The sequence below is a fragment of the Gavialis gangeticus genome, unplaced genomic scaffold (genome assembly GCF_001723915.1).
Source record: "Gavialis gangeticus isolate Ggan-Ray unplaced genomic scaffold, GavGan_comp1, whole genome shotgun sequence".
NCBI lineage: Eukaryota > Metazoa > Chordata > Crocodylia > Gavialidae > Gavialis > Gavialis gangeticus.
This window is the reverse complement of record NW_017729022.1, coordinates 37,744,384-37,754,254: the sequence shown is the minus strand read 5'-3', so window position 1 is coordinate 37,754,254 and position 9,871 is coordinate 37,744,384. Positions and strand designations below refer to the sequence as shown.

The 9,871-nt window shown below is 41.3% G+C and overlaps 1 protein-coding gene across 3 annotated transcripts in view; it reads right to left on the bottom strand.

The window, feature by feature from the left end:
- The window catches only part of ACSS3 (acyl-CoA synthetase short-chain family member 3), a 237,747-nt gene that overhangs the window by 9,270 nt on the left and 218,606 nt on the right, over positions 1-9,871 (bottom strand). For 2 of the 3 annotated variants that reach the window (XM_019514798.1, XM_019514797.1), the window contains 2 exons: positions 6,239-6,320; positions 5,130-5,252 (listed from right to left, as the gene is read on the bottom strand). In XM_019514798.1, coding sequence (XP_019370343.1) covers positions 5,130-5,252; positions 6,239-6,320 — 205 coding nt within the window. Of the gene's footprint in view, positions 1-3,653; positions 3,755-5,129; positions 5,253-6,238; positions 6,321-9,871 lie in introns of those variants that run through there. The other variant, XM_019514799.1, reaches the window with a different exon arrangement.

Here is a 9,871-nt window from a genome sequence, read left to right as displayed (position 1 = left end):
AAGCAAAGCCCCTGCCTTGAAAGGCCTGCATGAAACATGATTCAATATTGTAAGAATTCACTACTTGCACCTGAAACCACTTCAAAAGGAAACTAAAAGGAATATATATAAAGTTCTACATTTCATCTCAGCTTGCCTAGGTAGGAGAAATGGAGAGGAAACTGATCTGAAACTGAGGTTTCAGTTTGCTGGAACAAGAAAAATACCACTTCATCTAGACTTCTAAAATAGAAAGCTGAGGCACTGAGCCTGTGGTTCTCTGCTGTTCTTTCCCTATAACCAAGGATCCAGGTGCCCACAGTGATCATATACACTAAAGCAGCAGTTCCCAAACTCTGACAGATTGCACACCAATTTAAAACAATACAGCCTTAAGAACCACCAGGATTTTTTTCAGTTCAACCTTAAGTATCATGAGCAAATTTTTGTCATATAAAGTAATTATAATAAATCTGTTAATGCATATCACTGACAGGTTGTCTGCATACCACTGGTGCTACGTGTACCACAGATTGGGAACTACTGTGCTAAAGGACAGGGATCCTTAGAATTCTCCTTTAAGAATTTGGGTCTACTGATGTCATGTGTACAGCCAATAATGAAACCCTCCCTGTAAAAATTACAATAGTGATACTATACACTAACACTTTCATCACTGCAGGCAGATAAGAAGCACAAAACATGTCTCACCAGGAATGAGCTTTGCCATGGCCATTATTTACAAACAATAAAGCAACAAAACTGGAGGGATATATGGGTTAATATGGGTCAATACTTTCCTAAAGTAACAGCCTACTGCAGAAGCAAAATATCATTCCTATCACAATAACTGAAGGTAATCCCAATCCAATGTTAAATACCTCAGGTCACAAGCCAACAGTCACAAAGCATGACTAGCATCCTACACAAACCCACTGCACATTACTTTCCACAGTTTATCTTCACTTTACATTATTTTAGCATCACACATTCACAGGATGCCAAAATATATCTAACTGTGGCAGCGATACACATGCATAGTTTTCCATAAGCGGCCCATCATCAATATAAAAATCCTGTCGGTAATGGAAATTAGTCTTCTGCATTAATGGGAAAACAGGGTGCACTGGTGATACTGTCAAGGTTCAGTGTTAAAAAAGCCTCAAGCCACTTCCACGTAACCAAGATATCACGTAACATTTTAAAATTACATTACGTTTATCTGTTAAGCTTTGTCACCTGCCTCCTCCCCAGTTCTACCAAAGTTCCAGACTTTGTCCACCTTGTCAGCTTCCCTCATAAATCCTTCAGTGCCATCTTCTATTTATCTCCATATGCACAGTTATACCTCTCTGTGCTTGTTTGCAAGTCTCCCACACTGTCCACATATAGGTTTTTAACTTCCAGAACTAGGTGACTGTGTTAATGGTCAACAGATCCTTACCTCTCATGTTTTCAGAAGCAAGGACACCCAGGGAAGTGGAGGGAAGGCCAGCTGGGGTAAGGTCTCAGTTTTGGCTGTGCAAATGAATAACCAGATGTGCAGATGTCTTTCACCTGTTATGTAGAAATACTGCACTTATGTTGGCTACTTATGCACGCAAGTCTACAGGAGGGGAAAGTCCCTTGGACACTTGGGGAGAAGAGAGGACAGCCGAGGAGAAGCTAGAAGAGAACGCCTAAAAAAGCAGAAAGCAAAGAGTTGTTTTTGCTACTAGAAACAAAGGGAAGGCTCAGGGGAACTTCTCCTTACTGGGGAGAGAAGAAGTTCTGCTAGACTTCCAATGTCAGCCACAGATCCACAGTGAGAGGCTCATCATTTGACACACAAGAAAATTCAGAGTTCACCACCCTTAGCACAAAGCATTATGGTGAACATAGTCAGTTTTCCATCATGAAAGCCTTACAAAAGAGGTTTGCTATGCATACATCCTGTGCTTAGAAGGATTTTTAATATATAGCTCTATCCAAATGGTTATATCTAGATTGCAACACGAGAAACAAATTCTGTAGCAAAGCCCCCAAATGTCTGTGACACACGAGCACAAAATTCTGTGTAAGTGCTGTGTAGCCGCACAAAGAATGCACCACATAAATACACCGGAGATTTGTTTGCTCTATGCCACAAAACACTCTCATTTAAGTAAACTCTTGTAGCAAAGCAATAGCACTGGGTCTGTAAAAAATTTTTAAAAAACCCAGTCACTGTTATTTCACATGCCAGGCACTAGTGATTGCAAAACAAATGTGTGCCTTAAAATTATATTTACACAGTAGATAAACTTGTCATAGGATTTCCATTCAAGGAGAACTTTGACCACTATTTAATGGCACCTACAGGAGATTCCTTTACCCTCTCATTCAGAGCGTTATGTGATACTTTTTTGCTCCATACATCAGGCACATTAAAAGAGAGGTCCTGTATGTTGTTAAAAAAAGGGTAAAACCTTAATCAATTAAGTCCTTCTGGATCAGGAAAGTGTAAGAACAGCATCAAAATGGTAAAGAAGATATGGATTTTGGTGCACCCGCAGCAAACATAACACTTAGGCTCCCTCTACATGTGCAGCTAAAGGCACAATGGGATCTAATGTGCAATTCACATAATCGTGCCTCCTGCCATGCCACAAGTGCATAGCAGGAGGTGCAACTGTCAGACCACGCATTAGATGCCATTGTGCCAATTTAAACTATCATAAAATAAATAGAAAGATTGATAATAGAAATGGTGCATGCCACTGAAAGCTATACCACTAGAATATAAGAAACCAAAAATAAAAGAGAAGGTTTTTACAGAATGGCAGCACTGCACTGGGATTAATTCCTACTCTCTCCTGCAGCAGCAGCAGTGCCAGTATCCACACACAGGCAGGGAACTACTCAAGCTGAATCCCTTTTAATATCCTTTGCCTTAGTGAGAGGCAAACAGTTTGAAATGCACACACAGAGAATAAGCCAGAAGCTACAATTATGAGAAGTATGTAACAACCATTCAGCGAGCAACAGAGAAAGCTGTAACTTCTATAGCATCCCCATAAAGACAGGGTGCGGAGGAGACTTGTGGACACCTTGGTACAATTACCTAACCTTACTGAAACATAAGAAGATTGAGATTTGTGGTAAAAAAGCTAAAGAAAAGCTTGTTAAACTATGTGTAAGTATAAATGTACATGGAGAGAAATATGCATGTTCAATAAGGTGACTACCCTTTAATTAAAGGGAGAGTCACTGAACCTCTTAATTCCGTATTTACTGATCTTACGGAAGAGTTCATTGTGTTGTTGTTAATGTTTTCTCATTTAAATAGCAGTTTGCCCTGCACACATTAAGTACCGTCTGGTTTTTCAGTTTTGTTCAAAGGTTGAACTGAGAAGCTGTAAGAAACGTTCTTAGGATTAAACGTTTATTGTTTTCTGGGGAACAAAACTGTATCACAGTAGGGGAGAAGACAGAAAAAAATAAAGACTGTGATCATGGAAAAGCAGAGGGCTCACATGGCACATAGAGATGAAGTGGTACAATGCTAAATGTTGGGCAATTTACATCACTACCCATTACATCAGCTTCAGATCCAGAGTGAAAAAATAAGGAACAATACCCGATTCATACACTTAATGATACAGATGTAAAGACCAGGAGTCACTTCCTGTGCTGTGCCTCTTTTGGCAGCTCTACTGTTTGGCAGAACAACCAACCCAACTATAAAGGAGTATGCAGAGGGTCATGCATTAACATGGCTATACTTCTTCCAGTACTCAAACTAACTTGTTGAGAGCTGTGGGGGCATGACACAGAGTAAGGTAAAGCTGATGACATTTCCATTCTGTATTACTCAAAGGTTTCCCTTTTAAGGCACACAATTAGAGTAATCCACAGGGTCTATGGTAGCTTTTGTGCAACAAAAAAATCTTGTGTGACCGCAGAATGTCCAGACATCTAAATTCTACTCTTTAAATTCTAAAATGTGAAACATACAGGTCAATTTATATATCACAAGAATAGTATTACAAACAAATTAAAAATGAGTTCCTGAATTACCTGACTGCTAAATTAAGAGCCTGGAAAAATACACTGTTCTCTAACAGCAAACATACCAAATACCAAACAAAAAGCAGACTCGTCATATCTTGAGGGAAATCCAGAATTGGCAATTACAGTAGGTCTGGACAGGTCAGTAAACAAGGAAATGAATTTCAAATGCTTTTATAAAATGTACTGTTGGTAACTTTGAGCGTTACATATATATTACTTCAGTGAATTGGGACATATGGGTGAGGTCTTCAGAAAAATTCAATTTTGGCTTACCTCTGCTTCAAGTGAAGCCAATGATAAAACACTCAACAAGCTGAATTTTACCAACAGTATCAGTAGTGGTGGAATTTGTCAAACACCATGTTTTTAAAAATCCACCCTGGATCTATTTCTGTTCTTCAAATAGCTTATTTTATAAAGCACCCAGTCCTATAACTATATATATTTTTGATGCACTTCAGAACCAGGTACACTTCAGAAAAAGAGAAACCAACATGCAAGACAGATGTTAGGTTTGTAGTGCTACAAACCCCTTCATTGTGCTACAAAAAACATATCCAAGCACCCCCCATATTGGTATAAAAATGTGCAAACATTACAGAAATTCCACCCATACTACAGAAGTGTTCATGTTTGTAGCACCACACGTAACTTCTGTAAAGTTGCACGTAGCAACAAAGGAGAGCTGCAGGCTCCATGAAAGCCCACCACGAAATCTTTTGCCATTCTGACCACTGGAGGAGCAATAGCACTCCTTGCTGCCCTTCTTCGCAATGACTTGAGCAGCAGCTGTGAAAGATGTTCTCCCACCTTAACTCACTTGCAAGGAGTCAAGGGACTGTCCATGATTGGGCTCACTGACAAGCTTCCCTGGAGGGAAGATGTGGGATGGGGCGGTAAGAGGGAGGGAGAGAGACAGAGAGAGAAGCCCCACTTCAACCTCCTAGATGGGGAGCCTATCTTAGTGGTAACTTTGCAGTGCTCCAGCCAGGGGCTATTGTTGTATAAATTAACACATAGTCAAGGCCCAAATATATTTTTGCGATTGTCTCCATTTTCTAAGTATAATTATCTTTATTCTCCTGCTTGTCTTTTTTCACTGGCAAGTTTGTGCTTACCTCCTCAATTGCACCTGCTGAAATTCTATGACCTGCAACATTGATCACATCATCAACTCGAGACAGCACATATAAATAGCCTTCCTCATCCATGTAACCTGCATCCATGGTATCATAGTAGCCCTGAAAACAGAACCACAAAGAATAACCTGGGATTAAGACAAGAAATAAGAGTGTTCTACAAACAAAAATAAGACTGATTTGGTGAAGTAGAAGAAAAAAAGTCTACATTCTTCCTATCTAAAGTTTATGCTTTATGTCATGCATATTCACAGTAAACTAAAACATGCTGAATCACATTGACTCTAAAGAATATCAGCTCTGTCTTTTCCTTCCTTTCTTTTTTTACTCTATTATTTTATTCTGAAATACTTTATTCAGAATTCCTTTTTCACAATATAGCTCGATCATGCTCTCCAAGTGAGTTTCATGACTTGTGTGAGGTTAGAATAAGAGAACGTAGCAGGCCTCCATGTCCAGGCCTCCCCTACACTATTCACTTTTCAGCGCTTGTCTCATGTAGGGTACCTCTTCTGAATCCAGTAGAAATAGCTTCTTACAACGAGGAGAGGGGCAGCAAAATTAACCTTGATCCTAATGATAGTCTTGTTATTTATATCTGGAATATCATGTTCTGGAAGCATAACAGCAACAGCTTGCCACTGAACAAAACAACAGCTATTTACTTGGCTATTTCAACTGTCAGACCAATTCTTCTTTGCTTTGACACACACACACACACACACACAATTCCATATAGAAAGGAGATGTGAGCGCTTGGACAGTCCACGCTATGTATTTATCTGATGAGGGCAGCATAATTAATTTAACTGAAGTGCTCAGTCCCCTTCCTAGTTGTGCCCTCCTGCTCCATACATGCCACCCATGGAAGTCAAACTGATTTTTTTGGATCTCCTTCAAATTAGAGCCATCACATGCTAATACTCCATATAAAGAAAGGTTTGACTTTAAATGTTTTTAGCTTTACATATCTGTACATAGACATACGCATGGATCCATCAAACTCTCTCAAAAAAAGAAGGAATGATATAATCTAAGTTAACTAATATCTTTGCCATAGTTTAAGTAGTTCAATTTGCAATTCTTACTGGAAATTTTTGGAAATATATCTTCTTGGTCATTTCCTGATTTCCCCAAAGACCTGAGAAGGCACCAGGAGGCAAAGGCAACCTGTCATTTTAAAAAAAAGAACACAGTGAAATAGAAAAACAGAAAAAACATGGTAGAGTACACAGTCAGAATCAGAGAACTGAATTCATCTCTCATACTCAGGTAAATATATATTGATTACTTAACAGCACAATAGTCCTGTTTCATAACACTATAGGTTGCTTGCTGACTGAAGAAAGTACAGTTGGATGTACAGTCATGATGGCCCAGGAAATATGTTTAAAATACTTTTCCAGACCTAGGGAAGAGGACGTTATGCCCAAAGGCATGTCTATCATCTCTCTCAACTATACAGTTGATTCAAAAAAAGTATTAGCAAAAAACCACTTGTGCACTGAGGTAAATCATGTTTAAAAAACTAACGATATCATCATATACTCCTAGAGTTGCATATATTTTTAATCAAGATGCTTTATACAAAACAAGTGTCTGACTTCTATCTGACTTTTGGTAAAATAATGAAAGATGTGTTATATTTATAGACATTTCTTATCCAGTTTAACATATTGCCTGAAATAAGACATCTGGCAGAAATTCATACTTGATATGCTATACTGATACAAGTATTTTATTACATATACACACACACTTCACATACATACACTCACATCAGATCAGTTTCTCATTTTACATAAATTGTCGTATCCCAATTGATTCACCTCATCAAGAACTGGATCATAATGTTTTTCAGGTGCTGCTGTTGTGATAAGGGGAAAACATTTTTCTAAAATTTATAAATTATTGGAGGGAGAAGTGAGCCAGTTACTGCATTAATTAGTGGAGGCAGAAGCTACAATGCACCAACATCTGAGTCCTCAACTTCTGCTCATCACCCCACCACACACATTCTGCTCAGCACACGCACACACACACACACACACACACACACACACACACACACACACACACACACGAGGGTAGAATAAGATCACAACACAGGCACATATGCATTGAGCTAAATGTGTGTGTGTGTGTGTGTGTGTTGAACAAAAGTTGAGGACTCGGGTTGGTGCATTTTAGCTTCTGCGAGTGCTACTTTGTCTACTAAGTGAACACAAATTATTTCTGAATATATAACCCCCTCTCCAATAATGTATGCATTTTAGAAGAGGTTTTCTCCCCATATAACAACAACAGAAATAATAATGATACCTGAGAAACATCGTATAGAATAAAGTATATACACATCTTTCAAGCAAGGGTCTAGATGTGAAGAAGATGGGAGGGGAATATTCCACATGAATGTTTTTTAGATGGGAAAAATTCTTTGGGTTGAAAAGAAGAAATAGTAGTTTCTTCCTCCAAAGGTTTGACTGTCTGTGTGGATAAAATGTTAAAGAAACTGGCTTTAATCCTAAAAGCTACAAAGTCAGGAGATGAAATGGAGTTTTATAAAGCTTACCTCTGAAAGGAGAGAGCACGCAAGTGAGCTCACAAGCAAAAAAGACAGCAAGGAGGAGAAAGAACACATATGTCAGATAAAATCATGTAACTTTGCTTATGTGATGCAAGTTCCACTAAGGCTGTCTGTTCTGGTCAGATGTGCTCCTTCTCTGCATACCCTCATTGGTATGCATGTTTAGAGGTATGGGACATATTTGTGCCTGTTTTAAGTGTTTGTAGATAAAGGGTGAAAACAGGCACAAGGGTGAAAAGGGTCCGGTGGATCAAATACTTGTGTCCACAGGCCCTCTCTTCCAAACCTGTAAAGTCTGTAGGCACATAAACCTTGCAAAAGGCAAGTTATGTAAGGGGTTAGCACTCAGTGAGCTGTGCAGAGATTTGCAATGGGGTGGCCTTCAGTTCCAGCACAAATGTGGCACATGGAAGAAGGAAAAGAGATTCTAGACAGGAGTTGTGGCAGAATGCCATCTCTGTCTCTCCCCAAACTCTGCTATCAGGTGGACGCCTAATCTGACAATTTGGTTACCATGGTCACTGCAGAGGGCGGACCCCCTAACCCCACTGGCTTCAAGCAACCCTGAGTTGTAACCTGAGCTGGATACATTCCAGATGAAGTGGGAGACCTGCTCCCTCTGCCTGCGTGACTGGCCTCACACAGCTGGGTATGGGCCTATTGTTCTAAGCAATCTCATCATGACTGGGAGGGGGCTAAAGACCCTGCTAACCAGTTATGCATTTCAAATGGGTTGGTTGGCAGCCAACAGATGCTGGCCTTCACTGGATCAGGTAAATTAAGTCATACTATATAAGTTAAGGACTGCCCACAAGGCAAAGCAGAAGCCATAAGAACTCTAAGAGAAGCTGGATTATCAGAAACTCGCTCTCTCTCTTGAAACTCATGGTCAATGAACTGCTTGCCTCCAGAGGGAATCTTCACATGCCTCTGGATGATACTTGTCAGTAAGCTACTCGAGATCTAACTAGATATATAGCTTGCAGTAACTCAGATGCATGTTCAAAAGCTACCATGCCACTGTTTGCTCCAAGGTATTTCACTGATATTGCTCTACCCTGTACCAAAAACAGCTGTGCTGGGCTCCACAGCTCCGGAATCAGCTCTGGCATCAGCTCCGTGCTGGCTGCAACTGCGCAGACACCTTGGGGCACACTGCGCTGCCCTGCTGTCTGCCCTGAGGTGTGCGCACAGTCACTGCCAGCATGGAGCTGATGCTGGAGCTGTGGAGCCCGGCGGAGCTGTTTGCAGCCTGCCCACTGCTTGCTGCAGCTGCCCAGAGCCCAGGCTGGCTACAAACAGCTGCACCGGGCTCCAGAGCCCAGTCACCAGCTCTGTGCTGGGAGTGGGGGAGAGACCGGGGCTGCACTGCCTTAGGCCCCTCCCCCACCACCTGCTCTGATGCACGGGTACATGCACCGGTACGGCGCTGATGCTGGGGCTCCAGAGCCCAGCGCAACTCTTTGGAGCCTCCAGGCTGCAGCCGGCCCTGGCTCTGGGTAGCTGCTGCCAGCCACAGAGCCCCAGCTGCTCCCAGCAGGCAGCTGGGATGCTGCAAGCCCTGCTGGGAGCCACCTGGGCTCCAGCAGCTACCCAGAGCCGGGGCTGGCCTTGGTGTGCTGAGTAAAATGGCCTCGCATGCCATGTTCGGCACGTGTGATCAACCTGTTCCAGTGGCCAAATACAATCATTTGGTGCCTAAATTAATTTAATGCCTGTATTTTAGATAGCAAAGATTCCATAAAGCCATAACTTACATGGCAGAAGTGTTCTCATCTGGACAAAGTTGTGCCTGACTCGAACTTAAGTTCCAATGCAATCAAAAATGGACCAGGGTGGCATCTAACTTCCAGGTATGTCTTTGGTGGACGCAGTCTGTTAAACCCACTGAGAGCACATTGACACCAATGAATGTAATGCAAAATGCATTAGGAATGTTCACTGTTACTCAAACACATGGGTGCTGGTGATCATGGTTTAAATCATCTCAGGCTGAGGAGGGCCTAGAACCCAATTCCTTGGTGAATTCTTTTACCACAAAGCTATAATAGCAAAATCAAACACCACCACCACCACGCCCTTCTCACTAGGCACCTTCTATTGGAAGAGAACTTAAATCTTTGGAACCTTGATG